General features: G+C 39.2%; 1 protein-coding gene across 1 annotated transcript; it reads right to left on the bottom strand.

Annotated features, from left to right (window-relative positions):
- Positions 1 to 9,810: 9,810 nt before the first annotated feature.
- Positions 9,811 to 14,991, bottom strand: irx2a (iroquois homeobox 2a). Its single transcript, XM_085988723.1, has 5 exons — positions 13,724 to 14,991; positions 12,381 to 12,789; positions 11,030 to 11,716; positions 10,697 to 10,760; positions 9,811 to 10,377 (listed from the first exon to the last, which is right to left on the bottom strand). The coding sequence occupies exons 1-4, from the start codon at positions 13,958 to 13,960 to the stop codon at positions 10,717 to 10,719; spliced, it is 1,377 nt and encodes a 458-aa protein (XP_085844849.1). The 5' UTR covers positions 13,961 to 14,991; the 3' UTR covers positions 9,811 to 10,377; positions 10,697 to 10,716.
- Positions 14,992 to 24,201: the final 9,210 nt, after the last annotated feature.

The following is a 24,201-nucleotide window of genomic DNA, read 5'->3' as shown; positions in this document are numbered from 1 at the left end:
ATATCACTGTAACACTCTTGGATACTGTACCTCATGACCTCTAATATAATTCTCATTGTTTAAGGCTCTGTTACTAATAAAGAAATCTTATAAAATACCACCACTTTGATACGCTGTTCACAGCAACACCCTTTTTGTACGGCTGCCAGAGACGGCAATGGAGAGAGTGTCTGCACCATAAGCAAGCCTCCCCTACAATTAAGAACTCTGCTTGTTTGTTAATAAGACAGCTATGTGTAAAATCAACCTTTTGTCCTGCATCAATGACATAACCTATTTTCTAGAAACACTTAACTGGAATTTTTTATAAGTCTTTAAGCATTTTTTTCAGTATTTGGTACCACTAATAAAAATTAAAATGTTCATTTGTATATTGAAGTGTTTAGATTTGCATTTTGAAAACAGAAAGCAATGGAGCCTAACTATATAAAAATTAAATCACTTTAAGTAATATTTTCAAGAAATTAATCTTAAAGGACTGCTCCAAAAATGTAGCTATTAAAAAGACAAATAAATAACATTGGCTAATAAAATAAATATGGCAAAGAAACTGCTTCCTGGAATTTTATTGCTGACCAGCTTTAATGTTATGCTAACTTGTAGGATTTGCTGTTGGCAAGACAAGAGTGCAGTCCATTAACTCACAGACGACAAAAGCAGCACTAGATTGTAGTCAGATGATGTCACCCAGGTAAAGTTGTACTGACAAGCTTTTAATTAAAGTTTTCCCACACATCTTTCTCTTTAGGCCTGGGAGCTAATATTCATTATGTGCTGATTGTCAGCCAATTGAAAGTCAAAGGGAAGTGTTTCATTTTCAGAACTGTTGCTGACAGCAACAGAACACTTTGTTGTACAATCTGTTTACTTTCGCTATACACACTGTCTTGCTATAGGGAACCAAATGAATAACACTGTTTATGGTGTTAATTAAATGCATCTGTTGTTAGATATGTACAAGGAAGAAAAAATCTTTGTAGGCAATTACCGAAAGCCCCAAGCTGTGGCACAACTTGCCAAATTGTACTTGCTGAACAAAGTGCAGACAGTGCCAGCAGGTCCTAACAGGTGCACAGGATCAGAGCCAGGGGCTGTGGCTTCCAGAGATGTGAAGCAACTGATAAGTCCAAGCTCAGGAATGCTGACAGAGACTGGAGATAAAGTGGCCTCCAGAGAAGAGCAGAGAAGAAAATTTAGTATCTGTCTGCCGAGCATCTTAAGGCTAAAGGATTTTGCCTATATAAAACCTTCATATTTTGTTCTGAAACTAGGCCTAGTTAGTTTAGGCCTATTATCCAAATAGATTTTAATTTTCATGCCTTTGTATGTACTGCAGTTTTTTTAATTATGTGGTTTGCAAAGAGGCTGATTTTATTAAAGGGATATATCCAAAGTACTGACTTTGGGGGGGGGGGGGCTTTTGTAATGTTTTGTGAAGGTTAAAATGGATTTACAAGCAGTAAAGCCAGAATACCGGCAGGAATGTCTTGCTTTCAAACATTATATTTCTGTTCACAAACATCGTATATCTAACCCATAATCTTTCTTACTGAGGGGGAAAAATAGCACTCGTGAATTTTTACATTGAGGTTCATTTGAACGCTTTCAATCACATTTTATACAGAAGTGGTTCAAGATACACTCGGTGTGAAATACAGTTGCCAGGTCACCAAAAATAGCTGCTCAATTCAATGCATGGGTGCACATTAATTTCTGTGACACAAGTCAGCTCGTGATGTAAATGTGACCAAAAGGAGTCATCAGACTTGTCACTCAAAAATATGACAGCGCGTGAAACACACACTTTGGGGCAACTATTGCACCAAAGATAATCTGCAACAAGCCCTTTCGTGAGTGGAACGTCTTCATCGTCACGTGTTTGTTGTTTTCAGCCAATCAGTTGTCAATGCAAAACTTTTAAAGGGAAAGTTTTGCTTCTTAAAACTGCATTTATGTCGGCGTAAGTATTCTCCCACTCCCCGCGCCTTTGTGCGCTTTTAATTTCCCTTTGCTGTGCTTTTTTTATAGTTTGTTTTTCTGTCCTTGTTTTTCATGAGAGACTGATCAAAGATGTAAATGAGTAGTAAATGCCTGCAGATATAGCGGGGGGATTCTGCAAGTATCGCATTCTTTATTTAATACCGTAGGAACAGAGGGGCTCGGCGAAAGGGCCATCTGTCTATAACTGGGATCATTTAAGAAGAAAGAGATGAAAGTGTAATTAGGCGGATGAATTATGCTGAACACAGCCGAGCGTTTCTGAGGATTGAGTTGCGGATCTTTCTCCACCTCGTCCTCAGCCAAGCGGCAGGAAACAGCTGGGCAGAATTTTTGAGTGCCTTTAATGAATTGAAATCTTCGTTGTTAGGACTTGGTGATTAAATGAAATAAGACTAATATTCCTGGGTGATTTAGCTGAAAGCTGAGTGCCCTGAAAGCAAAGCTTGTCTCAAAGTGAGCCTTCTTACCTTGCTTGGGGACTTGACATACTGCAAAAATGTTAGTGTGTGTGTTTGGGGAGTGGGGGGGGGGGAGGGAGAGGCATCTCCACAGCTCGAATGCTGCAGTAGCAGAAGACGTCTCCAGTTAATACGATAGTCAAAAGGAGCTCAGCAAAAACTTGAAATTATTTACCAACACTGGAGTAGTCATTAGATTGAACTGTTCCCAGCGTCCTTAGCCTGCTATATAACTTAATGCCAAAATAAAAAAACGAATATAGTTTCAGCTTTTGTGGCTTTTCTGTTCATCCATCTAATTTGAATATAAACATAATGGATTATGATATCGCTCGAGCACGCAGTTTGCTAGCCTACTCCGAAGCTGCTGTGTTGATGGACTTAGAGGATTTACATAGTCTTGTACATTGAAATAGTTGCAGCATCGAATTTTCCGAAACGAATGATGCGCGTAAAAAAATTCCCTCTTTTTCAAAATGCAATGGAAAATATGCCATTTGTTTGATGTAACAAGCACATAGCGCATAACCACAACAATGATGCTGAGGTAATCCGTAAAGATTTGGTGATACAGAATTGTATGTGTGTCCACAATGGTCCATTTTCTCTGTTGTTGAAACTTGCTGAACAGTAACAGGTTATCAAACGAATTTTGTGCTGTGTTTATTTGCCTTCAACCAGTACGCAAAGAAGCTCCGAACAGGCGTTGTTTACAGCGCCAGTCTTCTGCAAGGAAGCTGTTTCCAAAAATAGCATTTTCTTCAGCTATTTTGCGAGTGAGTTTAGGAGGTGTGAAACTTTACTCTTTTATTTAATACGTACCAATGGAACCTATTTGAGAGTGTCATATGCAGTTGTGAAATGAAAAATCACATACACGAAACAATAATACAATATCAATACAACTAAAACAGCGAAGCATATGTTTACTTAGAGGGGTTCGACATTTTATCAAAGTTAAACTGCAGTTTCAATGATTAGTCGAACATGCTACTACTGCAAATTCATTATATCGTGAACTTTGGAAGTAACATTTAGTCCTCCGCTAATATATAAAGTTCTCTGCTTAGGAAAAAAATCAAGTCTAGTATTTCTTTAGCTTGCTGAAGTTGCAGGATTTATCGCCTTGTGTATTTTTGGTGTTGAGTGTCCAGAGGTGATTAAATTTTCCTTGTTGAGCCTTGTAAAAACCTGACTTAATCATGTAAACTTCTGTGTAAGCAAAATAGAGAAAACTTCAAAGGGTCAAAAAGCCTTCGGGGATTTCGACTGAGACGCCAGCAATAGATATAATCTGCTTGCTGAATTCTGGCTATATTTGTCCAGGAACTCGTAGGAGCAAACTCTCTAAGGTAGAGATACTGGGTTAATTCATCCTTTATCCCCTCAGAGAGTATAGGCTTTGTGAGGCTAGGCAGCTCTTCACTAAGGAGAGCCTGCTTGCCCAAACCCTAAAATGAAGTGATGGAGTAATTTGAGATAATGACTTCGTAACAGGCTCGGACAGACCTTGAATACAGAAGTGAGAGATGTTATCGCCTAAGACTGGCTCTTAAAATGTAGTTTTCTTCCTACAGTTAGTCAAAGCTACATTAACATTCCATGCAGATCTGCTAAACAGGGACTTTAAACAGAATCTTAATTAGCCCTGAAACTGCGCGCAAGGGTTTATTCATTGCACTCTTAACTAATGTTAGCTGTCAGGATATTTTTTCTTGGTTCTTTAGGGGATATCGTGTTCTGCTGCAAAGCATGACAGAAATCTAATGTGGATTGCAAAAATCCTTGCAGATGAGGAATCTGTATAGCCTGCCCGACTCCAAGGCTCTAATGGCCAGGCAATGTTTACAGTACAGAAAGAACATTTATGACAACCGCCCCTACCAGACTCCTGCACAAAACTGCCTTTAAGTCCTCAGATGAAGGTAATAAAATGTATGTATGTAAGGTATATGGGAAGTTCCTATTATCCCGCGCGGGAGCAAACCAGAAACCCCTTTCAATTCCAGTTGCATAGATAGACGCTTATGCTTAAATCCTAAGTGTAAGAAACTACTAAATCTTTTGCTCGTACTCTTCTGTGTTCTGAAATGAAATGCCAAGATCGCTCTTGCATCGATCGGTTGGGCAGGGATAGCACGTCAAAATTCAATTGAAAATAACGTTTTTGAACGAAATTGTGCAATCACAAAATTGCACTAATCGTACGCGGGCTTCGTTAATGTCGATGAACTGATAAGGCCAATCGCAGAAATGGTGACATTAGATTCATGCGTATTATGATGTGTAATGGACTTGTTAATGCGTTGCTCTCACTCCACCAACCTAATAAAAAAGTTCCATGTGGTATTTTTCACTGACAGGAGGAGACATGACATAACACTGGGAAGAGTTCTGTGCATCTGGGATATTTGGGCCTTATTAAAGATTTACAATAGCAATTAGGGCTTTGAAACTATAAAACATATTAACAGCCTCGACGATTTGCACAAAACAAAATGTACACATCCGTTTGCGTGAGGACACCACTTAGAGGCCGAGCTACTTGCAGAACAAAATGAGCTTACAAAGTACAGCAACAAATGTGAAAATCTGTTGCTGTTTTATGTAAATTTATAAATATATATCTGCGGTCTCTACATAATGCCTACTCGTCTGATATTTATATTACTTCTTGGATTATGCATTACATATTTGGATTTTTAATAAAATATGCTAAGTGTATTTTCCGGCTATTGAACGTTTTGCTTAAGGCGGTATTAAAATGACACAGAAGTAAAAATAATCAGGTGTGCTTGTACGTATGGATTATTATGTATATGGCGAAACATTTCTAAAATGCATTTGCGTTAATTTGGCTCTGCTGACTCCAAGGGTCCCCGGAGGTGCTGTAATTAGTATAGTCTAAGTTCCCATGTCTTTGTTCTACAGAAATGTCAAGGGTTAAAAAGCCGCTGCTTTTGCCCCATTCCTTGATCTGGGAGAAAAAGAGGCTGCTGGCACCTTTATAGGGCTTAGGCATGCTGATACTTTGAACAGGACCTGCCCACTAACTTTGATCACCCTTATCAATCCCAGCTGCCGTCTATTTGTTTGTCATTTCGGCCTTTTCCATCATAATGATTATTTATAGGCTGCAAAATGAACACTGTGAACCTGCCTTTGCCAGACACCGCGCAGAACAGGCGAGGGCAAGAAACAACATTGCTCACCAAATTATAACCAGATCAGGAATGACTTCATTAGCAAATCCTCGCCTATTGGTTGGGCTCAGGGGACCTGCTCCAGTAAGCACAACTTCTATTTATACCCATAGTGACTGCATGTGTTTATCTGTAACGCATATTAGCGAGTCTATCGGTATATGTACTTCTTGATAATAGTTAACTGGCTTTACATTACCAATCGTGCCAATTACTGTTTATCAAAATACATAATTTGTACATTTAACATATTTTAAATTAAATCAAATATCTGTGCACTCTATTAAATCATATGTTTTTATTTTATATTAATCGTTATTTTTAAGTGTGCGCTTAATGTGTGAAGTTTATTTGAGTATTTCATTTGCTTCCATATAATAACATTTCAAACGAAAACAAGTAGACATTATGCATGAATAGTGCGGAAGTTGCTATAACATTTCACTGTAGATAAATTAAAAGAAAATTGTATACATGGATTACAACAATTGATGTGAATTGAAATGTTATTGCATTACAGCAACAGGCAGAACTGATCGGTTCATTGTCAGAGGCTGTACATCGTAAACAGAAATTACAAAGCAACCGAATATTTTCTTTGAACATCGATATTCAAAAGTTGTTAACACCTCTGCGCATTATTAAGTTCATTTCAAGGAGCAGACAAGAAATAATGTCCAGGTGTAAAACCAATTTCTGTCTAGAGAAGTTCCGTCTTGAAATGCGACATGCATTTAGCCACTATTATTAGCTTATGTGGTTTATGCAAGTTAAGGACTTTCAATTCCCCCTTCTTACCAGATCTAGTTGAATGTAAGTACTGGGTTGTCTGTAGTTAGCAATTAAGCGTATCGTTTGACAAGAACTTTTGGGAACCGCTTTTGGTGCGATAGGTCCAAATTGTGATGAGACTAAACTGAATAAATTCTTGAAGTTTTGTTTACTGGAAAGCATTTCACTCACGTGACCCATCCCTATATGGAATGTTTTAAAATCGATTCGAATATGTGCATAGCTGTTAAATGTGCGATGATGTTCTCTATATTTTCACACGTTAATTTTTACAAGACTATATATGTTTAGACGTATTTATAAAATAACATTTGCAGAACTTGTATTCGGCTATTTTGCTATTTTGTTGTGTGGTGTCTTAAACTAAAAGAAGAAAACCCAATCAGGGGGTTCGTCTTAAAAATGATTGTATCAATATAATGCTGCCAGTAGTGTTAACCACGTCGCATAAGTGCATTGAAAGCCATGAACGTATCATTTGCTTGTACTGTGCATCCAGAATATAACCATAAATGAAATAGCTGAAATTGTCACACAGCATGGTCCAATGACATCATTTCCATATACAGTGACTTTCGATTAAATTAGTTATTAAATTCTATGCTATGATTAATGTTAACCATCCCCCACCACCAACATTTCCATATACAGTGCCTTTCTATCGAAATGCAAGTTTTTGTATTTACTCGAGTACAGCGAATTTGTATTTTACGAAATAAATATGCCATAATCTGTATTTAATGGGAATTCCTGTTAATTAAGTATTTCTGATGAATATAATTTGCAGACAGAGTACGGAGAATGGGTTGTACTGTATTGTCAATACACGTTCTACCTTTAATGAAGATAATTAGCTCATTCAAGGCGAAGACTTCACTGCCTTTCTGGGCTATTTAATTGTCAAGGAAAGTGTAGAAAATGCAGCTGATTGTCTTCATTATGGCTTTCAAACTGTTCCCATTAGGCTCGTGAAACGCTTCTTCAGCTGCCTTGAATAAGCTCATACATCTCTGCAACCCGTGTCCAGCAGGGATATTGGGCTTTCTAAAAGGAGCTTGTCACACAAGAACACTGTCACATTTACGCGCGGTTTTCTGCTTTTTTAGTCTGTATTTTGCATTTAATCAAACGATCAGGGTAAAGCTTTTCCCCTAGCAAAAAAAAAGGGCGGCCGGGCCCTCTTACAGAAACAATAACGCTTTCATTAGGAACAAATGTTGACATTTGAAGAGACGAGAGAAAGGTACAGCGGCTGCCCGACGTGGAAACCGCCTGGAGTAATATTTGACAACACCGATATTCCCGCAGGAAGCCACCTGAGATTAAAGATTAAATTTCAATAAATCAGCTCGAATAAAACGCTGTGAACTAGATGTCTGTGGATTGTTTGCCTTTACGCTTAAATCGCTCCTGCTAGCCTTTGGAGTTGTTTTTCTAAAGCCCTAGAGACACGTTCCTATTCATATCAAACACTATTTAAATAGACTATACTTTCTTCACTTCGTGACCTTTTGAGTCACTGTTATGCAACTGCCGAATTAATGACTATTTTGGTCTACTGGCAAAATATACAAAGTCTATTTTAATTAACATTGCGATAAAAAAATCACTAACATCAGATGTCCTGTGACAAAAAAAGCTCTATTTCCTTGAACACTGAATTTCCAGTTAGTTACAAATAAAACTCTTAAACTCGAATTCAGATGGCAATTGTTTGGAATGATTGCTTACTTTTTGGGGGAGGGGCAATGTAATCTAGTTAAACAACTACGCCTGAGTTTGTATTGGGTTATTACCTTTGTTTAATTACTAACGATATGGATAATTTGAGGGGCAATGATAGAATACAAAAAAATGTACAGTTTATACTTGCTATCGAAAATTAGAATCTTCAAACACGAAGATATTTTTGCTCTGATTATTGTTGCGGGGGTTGTCAAACACTGTTAATGTTTTACAGCACTTTAACAACGCTTGTTTCTTGTCAAGCGATGAAGAAATATACTTCTAATAAATGACAAACGGCAAGGAAAAAAAGGCCATCGCTCTTTCCGAATAAAAGAAGTACTGTATAACAATATCAGGCTTGATCAATGAATGGGTCATTAGACACTTAACATCCCGAAGGCTGATGGCTTCAAGTGTTGCAGGGGATCACTTTCAAATGCCCTTCGCTAACGAGAAGTGACCAACGCCAACAATTTTCAGAGCGAAATAAGTCACTGGGGAAGCTATCAGAGCCTGCGTGTCAATTTCTCCTGTTAAAGCAATTTCTCCTCAGCCGCCAGATTGAGGCATTTGAGATGGCAGATGTTTAGACAAGATTTTATAAATTGTCGAATATCCTCCATAATGAACACCGACTGGCCGCTGCAAACGGAACAGCAACTAGTACTTCTCCCGCTGGGATCTAATACTCCCCTTTAAAAATCGCACAGTATAACATTATTACTCATTCCATGGAGTGAAATGCATGGGGCCTTTGAAATATTTTGAGATTGATTACTGCGAAGTCAACGGCGTTGTTGTAGGTCGTCTACTTGTCACATTTCCTAATTTTGGATATTTATGTTCCTTTAGAAAATACTCTAATTATAATAATTAATTGCACATCTTTAGTTTTCCGTTAAACATAATGATCCGTGCCATTGTGGTCTTTAAAAAACTGATTTTGGATAAAACAAAGCAACCTGCTGATGGCCTGTAGATTTTCAGCCTTCCGTGATCTTTCCCCCCGAAATGTATTTTGTTTTACCGCGTGTTTATCAAGTTACCATTACACTTCAGCTATTCCAATTAATGTTTTAAATATATAAAATGCTGCACCTACTAGAATGTTTTAATAGGCTTTCAAGTATTGCAAAGCACAGTGCAACACAAACACTACATTTTATGAGCTCAAATAATTCACCTTTACATGCAATTTAAAATGGAATATTATCGGAACTTGGGATTTATATAACTGGTATATAAATTGTACGCCATTTGATGACTTAACACGACAGGTAAATGGGAGACGCGGTAAAACCGGCCAATATCCGAACTGCGGCCTAACTATAATCCTGAAATTGGAAAATGTTTGTTTTAAATACTTTAATGTTTATCTGCTTTTGTCTGCCATTTAAGTATTCAGTAGGCTGGCTATTGGAGTGTTGACGAGTGTTTGATATCGTTTCTCAGCTTTACTGCCTACATCCAAACAAGCAAATAACAGTTTTGAATTGAAATAAATATCAAACACATGTTTAAAGATATTTTAATTCAGTTTCCAAAACCAAAGCGAAATAAAATATTTTAACGTCAAATGAACCTTTGAAAAAGAAATGCCAAATAATTCAAACAACATTTCGAAGAAATTGTAGTTGCAGACTATTCAATTTTATTTACATTTAAAGATATAAATTAGCAAAGAGTCCTTATAACAACCAAACAGATTGTAACTGTCATCACGTTTCCAAAAAAACAAGCAGGTTTATTTACAAAATGTTCAGATTCCATTGCAATACAACTTGCATAAATTACTAGAAGCTTTATGTCATCATTACAAAAATAAATATCAAATGTTTTCCACTTTTCAGATACTCAAGTTCTTCAATCACATTGTTCTACTGTATATCTACAAATAGTTTTACAATAAAGCCGCATTACACCTAGAACGTGGCAAATAAACGGATCAAGTGAAGAAAACCTGAGAAGACATTATTTTCCAAAAGTCACATATACAGCATAATAATTAACCAACAAATGCACAGATATGTTGCACGGATTTGCTTTCTTACTAACATAATCTGTGGAATTAAAATAGTGCTTTGTGGGTCTTCTCTATACAGTGGCACGAGATGTGATCCGGTATTATATACATTTTTTTGCTTAATAGCTGGGGGATGGCTCGCTGACATTTTCAAAGCAATTGTGACACCTACCTGCAGACCAAGGAAATAAAAGAGAATCCCAGTCAACCAACTCGTTCAATTGTTAGTTAGCACACAACTGTCACAATTTTAAAGACACATCAAACACAATTAATTTAAAATATTGCAGGATTTGTGACGGGGTCATAGTTATATACCCCATATATATTTGTTACTAATAAATAATGGCATGAAATAAGTTAATTCAATTTTCAGTTAGAACAATATTTCATTTGTGTGATTTTTTTCTCTCACTTTGCAGCACATTTGCTTTCATTGCTTTGGTTCTAAACTTTGTAATTTAGATGCTTCAATGCATATGATCACTTACTTGCACTGCTGATTATACATCTATAGATATGGTTGCACTCCTACTGTGCAGACATCATTGGGGTCTGTCAAAAAATACAACCATCATTTAGTCACAGCTCTCTCTATGTATATCTATCGACCTACCAACTAACTATTATTGCTAGTACACATTTTCATTCTTGAGAAATAAATAATATTTGATACACCTCGCACATATGCAATTCAAATATACAACACTTGCAGCGGGAGCTCTGTATTGAAACTACGTTTTAAGGGCGGTTGATGGCTATGGCTAATGGCCTGCTTTTCACTGCAGGTCTCTTGTAAGCAGAAAGCTTGAATCAGCACGTACCTTTTTTGGAGTCGTAGTTCGTGGCCCTGAAGTGCTGCTCTAGTTGGGAACTCGTATTTTTCAGAGAGTCAGTGCTCTGCTTGTGTATGGAAGCAGTGTTTAAGACAGTCTCGTTGGTGCTGTACCGCAGAATGCCTTGGCTTTGCAGATGATTAAAGTTGGCATAGTTGGTATAGTTAGTGTAAAAGGGAGAAGTGTAGTAAATGGGCCTGCCAAGGATTGAAGTGGCCGGGTAGGTAGAGCTAGACGATGAAGAAGAGGAGGTCGGCGATGAAGAACAAATCTGTCCGATCTGCTGTTTAATATCCGAGGTGGCGATTTCCGCTAAAGACCAGAGTTTGGGTTTGCTGACTTGAGTCTGTGAAGCTGAGGAGATGATACTGTTCAGGCTGTTTTTATTTCCACTTCCCGTGCTCTCATCTTCTTGAACGTTAAGGAGAGTGGCATCCACCCTGGTGAGAGGCGAGGAATTCATAGTTTTGTGAGAAAGGTCCCTCTCCTCATCATCATCATCGCTACCATCATCATCATCATCAACATCATCATCGTCAACAATACAATTGTCACATTTTTCCTTCGATTCTGATCCAGATTCACAAATGCTGTCTTCCACTCTGCTCACTTTCTCCCCTTCGCATTCGGGGGAACAGGAGCTGTCAGTCAGCGTGTCAACGTGCAAACTAATACCTGGAATAAAACCAGAATAGTTTATGGTTAAATAAGTCGGATGATCAAATCTTACCTTTAACAGAGAAAGGTATCTGCAGAAGCACAACGGTTGAAAAAACCACCCGCACATTATATAGAATCCGTTCCCTCAAACACATGCCCCACTGGCAAAACTAGTATGCATTTATAGGTTTTGCAAATAGATATATTGGGTACCGTACTCTGTATACAACCACACTATAATGTGGCGTAATTGGTTCTGTTATGGAATTGATCCATTTTCCTTCAGTTCCAAATAAAGCATAAGGTACCCTGTCTGACAGTCTGGCTGTCTAAACAGGATATTTAAGGTTGAACTATTTAATTTAACATCTCTGTGCTGTAACTAATATCTGTCGATGTGCGGAAAACCACCAATTTAGCTTCAATTGCTCGTCCAAAAAAGAGAGCATTTTTAAAAACTAAGGGATCGCTATTATATAGATGTTGTTTAAATCTGTATATATGCTTGCATAGATAGTAGTGTGAATAGCATTGTCCCAATAAGTCACACGATACATGAAAACATCAAATATCGATTCCGATATTTGTTTTAATTAAATGTTTATTTTGTCAGTCGAATCTGCATAATATCGAGTAAGGGGGGTGGGAAGTTAAGGAGAAATATTTCAACATCACAAACCTTCATCCTCGGCTGAAGTTTCGTTGTGGTCGTGTTTTTTCTCAGAACTTTCTTCCTTGCTTCTTTCACTTTCTCCTAATTCTTCCTCTTCCTCGTCCTCACTCTTGTTTCTGGGAGCCCAGGTCATTTTATTCTCTTTCTTGAGTCTCCTCCTGGCGTTGGCGAACCAGGTAGAGACCTGGGTCAGGGTCATCTTGGTGATGATGGCCAGCATGATCTTCTCTCCTTTGGTCGGGTAAGGGTTCTTCCTGTGCTCGTTGAGCCAGGCTTTGAGAGTGGCGGTGGCGTCTCGGGTGGCGTTCTTCCTGTAAGCCGGGTCGTTGAGTTGATAAGGATAGGCAGCGTTACCGTAAGGATGGTAACTGAGGGTTCCAGCCATCCCTGTGGTGTGAGCATCGTACGGAGAGCCCTTAAAAATACAACAAAATAAACCATCACTATTTCAGCACATCAGCATCTTATGTATTGAAATTCCAATTTACCAATCACTGGGACTAGGAACATAAAGACAGTATTTTTTTTCCATTTACTTATTGGGTCTGGTTAATATTATGCGAACTGAAATCCCATTTATTACGCTTCATTGGTCTAAGAATAGTTTCCCTGTAGTTTGAAATAATCTTTGATATTGTTATACGTGTTTAAAAAAAATAATTATCAAAGTTATATTTTCATGGCACCTAAAAATGGCGGCGGGTCTCCCTCGTACCTTATCACCAAATACTTTCACAAACTTACAAACAATAAACTCAGTAAAATGACTTTGAACCAATTGCGGCTCACGAGCGTTGCTATTTTGTAGCTGTTGAAATTTGGTTGTGCCCAGCAAAACACTAAGGCCACCTTCTCCTGACCTTCTCTAATTATATGCGTAAACGGCGATACAATTACCATCCGCTTTACTTCCGAAAATTAGGAATCTTTTAACTTTGATCGTGTGCAATTCGCCACTTTTTCTCGAATGACAGCATTTCGCCCTTTCCAAAACCATCAAACTTTTTTTTAGCTGACCAGCTGTAACAGCCGCCCACTGTTGTGGGGGATATTTCAAAATCAGTGTAAACGTTTCTTTTTTCCCCTAGCAAATCAGTTCACTTTTTGCATGCTTTTCGTTCCCAAAATAAAAGCACAACATATACTGACTGGGTCTGCCCATTGGTAGTTCAATCCCTGCTCCACTCAGCTAGATCGTAATTTAACAAGTAACACGTTCAAACAGTTTCCAATACTAAACTTCATTAAAGTCAAAGCCTTTTCCAAATTAAAAAAAAAGCAAAATAAAATTATATTTTAAAATAACTCTCATATCCGCCAATGTAGTCAGTTTAAATTTATTGACGTACCATGTAGGACGGGAATCCGGTTGCGGGGTCAGTTGAGTACTGAAGCGGGTTAGTGAAGCCTGTAGAGGGGGCTGTAAATGCTGCCGAGCCCGCGTACGGACTGAACGCGGAGCCGGACGAAGCTCTGCCCAGCTCATCGCTCCTCGGGGCGGTCAGCGCGGAAGCACTGTACGCCGGGCACGAGTAAAGAGCCAGCGAGCCTGCCGGCTGGTACAGATAACCCTGAGGATAAGACATTGCTTTCCAAAAAAAACACAACACAACACAAAAGAAATTGTAAAAAAAGAACAAAAGAAAGAGACAGACAGAAAGAGGGAGAAGAGGAGAGTTCGATTGTTACTAGAGAACTAGCATATAGCTGAGATCCCCCCTGGTTTGGCTGAGTGCTGGTTTAGGAAGGTGTCTGCATGGAGCTGCAGGAGCTGCTCTAGAGCCTGAGTGCTTTTGCTAAGCCCTGCTGCTGAGTTCTGGTTAGATAGAGCGGCGGCGGGCAGGGCCTGTCAATCACCCCGGCTTATTTACATAGCAGCGCCCCGCCCCCTCCGGCCTTGCCAACTCCGGGTTGATCAGGGAAGCTGCAGTCAGCCAGCGGCCGATGGCACTCAGCTCCCAGCCAGGGACCACTTTCTACAGCTCCTCTTTCTTTCATTCAGTCCTTTTTCTTCCCCTTGTTTCACCATCTCGGCTGCGTAATTTAAACGATGAAATGTTGTTTTTAATTCTCTCCTTCCTTTTCTCCAGCGCCTGTCTCCTTATTGCCTTACTTCGTACATTGCATGTTCTTTCGCCCCCCTGGCTCTCAGCTCTTGTCCTTTTCTCCTTTATTTTCCTCCCGTTTCTTTCTCTCTCTGTTTTCTTTCACCCTTCGTCTGACCGTTTCTATTTTACAGCGCTTCACTTTCCTGCTATCCACCATTCCTTCTCTCGACTACCGTTTCTCCTGCGGCCCCTTTCTGAAAACATCTCTTTGCACGACCAATTACACCGGGTTAGCAAACAATAACCGTCGTCGCTTCTACTGTAAAAACAGTGTAACTCAACTGATTTATTTAAAGTGAGAACAAATTGGGAGTGCACCATCCAACCCCAGCTCAATGTTGTGCTATATAAACCTGACACAATATTGCAGGTAACCGATCGGGACTGTGCAGTTGGATTTTCTCATTCGGCATAAATAGATTTTTAAATGTCATTTATTGTATTTAATCTCTGATTAATTTATGATTCTCGCCTTTCGTTTTATTTTGCACGTCCGCTTTCCCCCTTCACGACAGTTTTCTTGGTAAACACTAACATGTTCTACTGGCGATTTCTGTCGTCAAGTGACATTCAGGGCCTATATATATATTTTATATATATTTAAAATAACTGAATAATGAAAATACAGCTTTAGGATTGTAGAATATATTCTGCCTCCGCGAGAGTTATTCTGAGAACGGAGATGCGTTTCAGGATGTGCATTAGATTTTCCACAACGAAAATTAGAAACTGTTACTTAAAATTCGACGAGCAATATTAGAATTTCAATTCGCCAGAAATAATGGGGGATTATAAATAAAAAATGAATTTAGATTGACGTGTGCGGAAATTATGCGAGACAAGCTGACGTTGTTAAACGTTTGTTTAAGATTGTTCGCAAGACTAATTGCACATCAGCCGAAGGAAAAGGCGTGCGCGTTTAAAGGAGTCTTGGAAATTAGAGATATCAGCTTAAAGAAAAAAATCAATCAATTAGAGAACGCTGGAGTATATTAGGAAATGTCAAGAGCAAAAGACGGGAAATGGAAATGAAACGTTCGCTGGCTAGCTCTGGGGCACGTTTTAACGAACTTGAACCAAACAGGCGGTAAAATGAGAGGAATGCGTTCCCAGCTCGTGTTGGTTTAAAGGGTCAAATGAGGGAAAGAATAAATGTCGAAGTAGTTTGAACTTGGCAGTGGGAGCAATGAGGTTGCAGGAGAGGGAGCTGATGGATTGTGCGCAGATCGCACTCACTGAGAGGACGCGATCCCAAAAGAAGTTGATTGTGTTGAAACGTTACTAACGTAACACCGACTGCCAAGTTATCTGCATATATTATAAAAAAAACACTTAAGCAGGTTTTGTTTAAAAAAAACCCCACATTAGATTCAAAGGGAATCACGGAAAACCCAAATATATTATTGCACTGACGTGGATCTCAACTCGAACGTCTTCTATTGGCGTGCAAACCTGATCTTAAATCTAATCACTTGTGTGCATTGTGAGAACTTCTTGCAAATAAAAGATTTCTTAACAGATGTAACTTATGTTATGGATCACATATTGAGCTATATTGGAAAATGTATCATTTCTTATAATTAGTTCATCCTGGCTCAGATAGTTTGGGGAGAATCCATTCATGAACTGTCATGTCTCTAATCCTAGCCCGTCAGGACGCAGAACGCCTGCTCGGCTGACTTTGACTGCATGCACTGTACCTTGCATTTACCAGTAGGTGATAGCGATGCTGTCATTTTAATGTTGCCTCTTTAATGTTACTAGTCAACTAATAGTCAGTTTCATAAACTAGGAATCAAGCTGTATGGTTGAACTGATTCAAAGAGCCATTAGTGGATTGATTATTGTAATACAGATTGAATAAAGCGATTTGATAGAATTACCGCTATTCAAATAGAAGGTCGTTCATTTCGCTTGGTTTCAGAGTTCAATACATGTATCCAAGAACAAAATAATAAAACGGAAAGAACATCTTTACTGGTGTATTTACCGACAAGAGGATTTATACAAGGCGATTAAAATTCTAGTTATGTTGTCATGTTGGACTATGAAGATTTTACTGTACTCACCGTTTCATTGTTTTCATTTTAATAATTGCAAAGTGCCCGACGTTTTAATGGCAGATCAGCATGTCACCTGAGACAGTCGCTTACTTTTTGAATATGTAAAGCACGGAGAGACTCGGCACACGCAGATTCAAGATACTACCATTTTAAGCAGGCAGCTCACGGTCTTACCGTTTTCTTCTCACTCTATTTAAATAGAAGCCGTCATCCATGCACGGTGCGTGTATTTGCAATCAAGACAACTAACAAATACAATTACAATCGAGATTAGTAAACCCTCCATGCATTCCCTTGGGACTCACACTTGCAAATGACAGGAGCCTTGTCCCGTTGGAATTCGCCTCCTCTCGCATTAAATTGCATTAATTCACACTCTGGTCATTATCACATCGTTAAAATGAGAACAGTTTTGTAACCGGTCATCAATTTACTTCTGTTTTCCCCCTGTTTTGGTACGAGCCTCAGTGGAGATGCCGTTTGCCATTTAAACATTTCAATCGCCACATCAATGGTCAGTGCAATGCAAAAAGGTCACATTAGCGAAAGTAACATTATTTAAGATGCTCACATCCGTCTAGTTGCCATTCTGCTGTATGCAGTGGTTGATGTTCAGATTTGCATTTTAAATAATGTTTTGCATAAGATCAGAATCCCTTTCGAGAATATATGAGTGTGGCAGAGTAAAGGGGTAAAGACCCAAGCCGACAACCCGATCATATCTTTACGACCCGCCGGGTCTTCTTTTTTCCTCAATTAATTAACACTTTGTTGTCATTGAAGCGGACATTTCTGGCCAGGACTTCAATGGGCATGAGCCAAAGGTGTTAAAGCACAGCCCTAACCGGACCCCCATTGCTATCAAGGCCAAACTGATCAGTTACCCGCATAACTTGCAACGTATGAAAGACGTCCTGTGCAAAATAGGGCGCTTAGAAAAATAAAATCAATGGTGTACGTATTGTTTAAAGCTTTCTGCGTCATCATTAGCTAATTTGCGCCGTGGTTTGCAAAGGCAAATACTGGCAGCAAACTTTTTTTCACAGTCGCATTATTCTTGTGTAGAAAGAGCAACTTATTCCTTGGACACGCACGTTTCTTTAATTCGAATACGTCTTGTGCTTCTGTATAACTTTTTTTTTGTTAAACATTCCACACCCAAGGTTCATTGGAAGTTCGGTGTCACGTTTCCTCAACTTGGAAAACGTTAACTTTTTTTTTAGTCATGCAGGTTTTCAAATGGCAAATAGATTCAATGTATACTTCGCTAATTCGTTGAAAAGTTCTCTATGTTCAACAACAGATTTTGTGGAGATGGTCATTCTTGGCTGTTTAAATTAGGATAAATCTGTCACTTTCGTTTGGTTCTTTGTGTGTTTCGAATGTGTGCACATTACAACAGCAGGGGATAACTATTATTGTAATTTTATTACTTATAAATGATTTAAAGTAAATAAGGTCCAGCGTACATTTGGAGAAAGGGGTCTCCGCTTTAGTGCGCGGAGCTGAGATTTGAAAAATAATTTTGTCAGAAGAAATGGTAACCGGATATTTCGAATTTAGAATGAAAGATTTCAAACGCTGTTTGCAAATGTCCATGCATTTTTAAATACATAGTTGCAGCTCTATCCATTTAATTTGAAGTGGCGGGCTTATGTTGATTTAAAGTCGGGAACACTAAGCACACAAGGGGTGCTCTCACTTTCTGAAACAGGTATTCAAATATTAGTTCTGCCGATTATTGTCCGTCATAACTGGACGCAGGCCGTACATTAACGTGCATTTCTTAATAAATACATCACCAGGAGAAGGAAGAGTGGATCGCAGCCTAAGTGGATTTGCAAACTAAGGCTTACTTGTTGCTCAACGCAATATTCCAAGTATAACTAACATATATAAAGTGTAAAAATGCAATAATCTAACGTTTTCACATTTGGATGAAATAGACAAGTACTTTTGTATCCCTTCATTTCCTATACTGTAAGACTCACGTCTAAATGGTTATAAAACTTAAAAAAATACAGGACTCTCCACTGTAGTCACAGTTGCGATACCAGTACTTTAATACGTAATTCTCCACAGTTCTGATGATCAAATTTCAGCTGATAAATGCTCGGACCGAAGTCAAGGCTATACTGACAGAAACAGTGGCGAGAGGGCGCTCGAAGAAGGATGGCTGGTGCGCCTGGAGGTTAAGTGCAAGCCGCTTGTGAAAATTCGAGCCAATGAAATCCAATGTAACTGCATTTCTAAGTTGAAGTTAAAATAGCTTTAAGTTTTCCCGAATTTGTGTTAAATGCATAATACCTGAAGCAAAGCGGCGACTCACAATAAATACTATTACATATCAAGACTGAACACTATTTCCCAGCGGCTGTTCGTAATAACATGAATATTAATCAATGTTGTTCAACCACAACCACCTCAAGTTCATCAGTTCATTAAATCGCTTTGCAGCTTTGTGGGTGTGTAAATCAGATGCAAATGAAACTTGCAAATGTAAATACTTATTCTGTTAGTTTACTGTTTATATAATTAATATTGATAATACTGTAAACGTGAAACAACAACAAAAGTGCAATGCTTTAATAGTTGTATCATGTCACTTTTTTCGTGAAGGACAGGTCCAATGAAGTTTCGGAAAGTCATGTAAGAAACACTGATTGTTAATTGATTATATATGCACGCCATGCCAAATTATTTGAGTGTTCTTTAACTTGCCAAGGTCAAACTCGCAGTCCTTTTATGCTTCTCACAAAAAAATAACATCTAGTCAGAAAAATCGAATAGGATATAATAAACTGTAATTTTTCATCTGTTGATGGAACGACTTAGTGAAACAAACGTAGTTCCTTTGAGCATCCCTGATTATAATCGCTCAACCATTAGTGGCCGTGCCTTCTGTTGCCTAGGCCCTAAGCTCCGGAATTCCCTGCCTAAACCTCTCCACCTCTTTCCTCCTTTAAGACGCCCCTTAAAACCTACCTCTTTGACCAAGCTTTTGGTCACCTGCCCTCATGTCTCCTTTTGTGGCTCAGTGTCAAATTTTGTTTAATAACGCTCCTGTGAAGCGCCTTGGGACGTTTTACTACGTTAAAGGCGCTATATAAATGCAAGTTGTTGGTAAACATTTGAATAATATACTATTATTGTAGCAAAGTAACAGCATGCCAACACCAAAGCTGAAAAAATATTTACTTTTAGAGAGAGAAAACCAGTATCCTTAAAACGACTCTTTGTAAGGTTATATGGCGCACGTTAAAATATCAGAGATTAATTGCGTTCCGTTTTCAAAAATAGATTGGTGAAAGAAAAGACTCCTTGTTTGTCATTTGCCTGATAGGCATCATGAGGCGCGGAATTAAAACCTGAATGGAATATCGGATTCTTTTATTTATTTATACCGTCTAAACTATTGAAAGAAGTTTTAGCTCGCCAACATTACGTGAAATTGGTTCCCTGGCCCTATTGCGTCATTGGCCATAAAACGCTCTGGACCTCCTGAAATCGTGAAAGGCGCTATATAAATGGAAGTCTTTTCCTTTCCTTTTGTTATGGTTGGTACCTGTATACTTGTTAATAGGATTGTACTGATTAATGAAACCAACTGTAGTCTTTCATTCTAACTCAAATCCAAGTGTCCAGCAAACTACTTGGGAAATCATTCTTTAATATACATACCACATGAGGCTCATTTAATCTTACTAAAGCAAAAAAATAAATTTGTGTTATTTCTGGTATACACGACAAGTACTGAATTACCAAACGCTTTCTCAATCCAGCAGGTCTCTAAACATGTTTCTATCGTTCAGCACATTACCGTGTCCTTGTCCATGCCCATGTGCACGTGGCCTTTGTAATATCCCAGCAGCCTAATTCCAAAGACTTTGCACTTTATTCCTCTTGCTTTCACATTATTACTGCCCTAATGTTTTTCTTTGTCTAGGTCATATTACCATATGGTTAATCCCATTATTCCAGATGGAAGACGCCTTCCTGCGTGTTCCTTGGATCAAGCATAAATAGCTGATGGAAGTTTATAAAACCACATTTTTTCGACAGAAACTAACTTCAGGTTCTCCGTTACACATCCATCAATCTCCAACATTATGCGTTGAACTCACTGAAGACGGGACCTTTACTTGCACAGATGGAGTTTCGACATATATTGTTGTTGAATATAAAATGAAGTTATATCGGTTTTCTGGCCGTACTTTCTCCAAAACACAAGACTATTTTCTCCCGAATGCATCAGCTACAACCTAATGGAATGGGTTACAGTCATGTGATGTAACAACAGGCTCGATGGGCCGAAATGGCCTCTATCTGCACTGTGAGGATTCTGTGATTCTGTGAACACGCTCTTTTTGGATGTTGAAAGCCAACTATAGGAATGGGGCACGGTTTTTTGATTCACGAGTGAAACACACTACGTATATATGTATAGTTTTCTGGCAGGAATGTTTATATTAGTAGGCACATAGGCTTCTTCACACAGGCACATCTATTTTATAATTTAATAATTGCTAGGGCACTAGCGTCGCTATTTATTACACCGTTGATTTTTGCTTTAATTTACCTGACTAGGTTGCGCTGTCAATCAGCATTTCCATTAGCTCGATGTGGCATTTATCATACTTTAAAAACTGCAGCACGGTCTATATTCATTGTGGCACAGGACTCATAAGACAATCGTGATTTTTTTTGGGGGGGGGAGCAGAGTGAAATTGACTTAGTTTTGCAATTTCTTCCAGCAAAGTTCAAAATTTCAAGCATAGGCTATTCATTTTCTCAATTGGTTTGGCCTCAAATACAGAAAAAAAGTCAAAATGTCCTGAAGATTTGTGCCATGGTTAATCAGATGCTAAAATAAATTTCAGATTTTAATATCTGAAATGTCCTCTGCAACAAAGTAATATTTAGCCTTTTCTATTAGCATGTATCACATTTCAGGGTTTACATGAAGGAGAGAGAGAAAAACGTTTACTTTCTAACCCAAATGACCAGGCGATATACTCTTGGTTATCAAGTTTAGATTAGTATCTTAAACTTGACCGCTGAAATGGTGACATTACAAAGTTTTCGCTCTCCACCATTTAACGTCAGATATTTGGACACCTGGGCTGTCATATTGAGAATTGTTGGTGTTTGTTTCTGTAATAGTATGACGCTTACAGAATGAATTTTAAGAATAAATAACACATTATTTACACATGTTTAATTCTGAATTACACATTTGTGCCATATATTTCTGTCTTTATAGATACTGAGGTATTTTAAAGAGGTTTTGCGTTTTAAGATGTGAAAGCAGTTTGATTCTTATAAACCAATATGAAGAACAGTGCAAGCGCTGCAATGAAGGAAAAATTACACCGACAAGACATGGTTTTTGCTCGAGGACTCTCTTCTCTATCAGATGATGATAACAAATAAACCAATCACAATTATGTGAACTTTGGCCTCTGCCAGATTGAAGACTTTTACTCTCTGTGGTAGTCAGTCAACTGTGGTTAAAATGGCAAACAACAATACCTAAAGGTGAATCTTATCATAAAAGTCTGTTTTGCCAATGCTACTAGGAGCTGACTCGATGTCATTCTGTTATAAGCCTTAGGCCATACTTTCCACCATAGTTCTAGTGGAACAAATACTTGCAGACTCTTGAACGTCGATATGATTTGTTTATAATAACGATTAAATGTTTTACCTTATTCCTCTACAGGTAAGTCACTGTTGCCAAATTGAGTAAGAACACCAACAGTGATTACTATTTCTTGGCCTATGTAAAACGATTATTAGCATAGAGTTAGAGTATTTACCGGAATGAAGCAACCTCATGACTTTGGTCATCCTGCACTACTATTAAGGATTCGGCTACGTGCCAACCTTATGGTCCCTGCCGTAGTTGTAGTATAAATCGAGGATCAGAGCCCGATCTGCCCTTGGAACAAAGTGGCGTCAGACGTCCTGAAGTATCACACTTCTTGGGTTTGAGATCTATGGAGTATAACTCCAGTTGTGTCAAATTGGACTTAAAGGGAGAGTCCTGTGGACCTCCCAGACACTTCCTAAACACAGCAGCTGTTAATTTAAGTGTGTTTTCAGTGCAAACATGTCTCTAGTGCATTTATATTTTAACTGCTGGGAGAGGAGCTCAGCACATTCATATATCCATGCATGTGCAGAATGTCTTGGGCAAGAGAAATAGGTACTGCCAGGCTAGAACCCTTATTGCAGCTGGACAGTACCTGCAGTATAAATGCAGCATAAGGCTATGAACGCTATCATCTCCAATAGTTTTAATTTGCGGGAATGGTAGCGTAGTGGTAATGTCACTGGCCTAGTCAATTCAACGGCCTGGACCAATGATCCAGCGACGTGAGTTTAAATCCCACCACGGCAGCTGGGGGATTTAAATTCAGTTAATTAAATAAATCTGGAATAATTACTAGTATCAGTAATGGTAACCATGAAACTATCGGATTGTCGTAAAAACCCATCTGGTTCACTAATGTCCTTTAGGGAAGGAAATCTGCCGTCCTTACCTGGTCTGGCCTATATGTGACTCCAGACCCACAGCAATGTGGTTGACTCTTAACTGCCTTCTGAAATGGCCTAGCAAGCCATTCAGTTGTAACAAACTGCTACAAAACAAAATAATAAGAATGAAGCCGGATGATCCACCCGGCATTGACCTCGGCATCGGCTACAGACACGGCAACGGCACACCCAGTCGACCCTGCAAAGTCCTCCTCACCAACATCTGGGGACTTGTGACAAAATTGGGAGAGCTGTCCCACAGACTAGCCAAGCAACAGCCTGACATAGTCATACTCACAGAATCATACCATTCAGCCAATGTCCCAAACTCCTCCATCACCATCCCTGGGTATGTCCTGTCCCAACAGCAGGACAGACCCACCAGGGGTGGTGGCACAGTGGTATACAGTCAGGAAGAAGTGGCCCTGGGAGTCCTCAACATTGACTCCGGACCCCATGAAGTCTCAGGTCAAGCATGGGCAAGGAAACCTCCTGCTGATTACCAACTACCGCCCTCCCTCAGCTGTTGAATCAGTACTGCTCCATGTTGAACACCACTTGGATGAAGCACTGAGAGTAGCAAGGGCACAGAATGTACTCTGGGTGGGGACTTCAATGTCCATCACCAAAAGTGGCTCGGTAGCACCACTATTGACAAAGCTGGCCGAGTCCTGAAGGATATAACTGCCAGTATGGGCCTGCGACAGGTGGTGAGAGAACCAACACGAGGGGAAAAACCTACTTGACCTCTCCCTCACGAATCTACCTGTCGCAGATGCATCTGTCCATGACAGTATCGCTAGCAGTAACCACTGCACAGTCATTGTGGAGACAAAGTCCTGTCTTCACACTGAGGACACCCTCCACCATGTTGTGTGGCACTACCACTATGCTAAATGGGATAGATTCAGAACAGGGCATTCATGAGGCGCTGTGGGCCATCAGCAGCAGCAGAATTGTATTTCGCCACAATCTGTAACCTCATGGCCCGGCATATCCCTCACTCTACCATTACCATCAAGCCAGGGGACCAACCCTGGTTCACTAAGGAGTGTAGAAGAGCATGCCAGGAGCAGCACCAGGCGTACCTAAAAATGAGGTGCCAACCTGGGGAAG

The sequence above is a fragment of the Somniosus microcephalus genome, chromosome 5 (genome assembly GCF_052327205.1).
Source record: "Somniosus microcephalus isolate GS21.2 chromosome 5, FLI_Smic_1.0, whole genome shotgun sequence".
In the NCBI taxonomy this organism is placed as follows: domain Eukaryota; kingdom Metazoa; phylum Chordata; class Chondrichthyes; order Squaliformes; family Somniosidae; genus Somniosus; species Somniosus microcephalus.
Note: the sequence above shows the minus strand (reverse complement) of the source record. Positions and strands in the feature narration are given on the sequence as shown.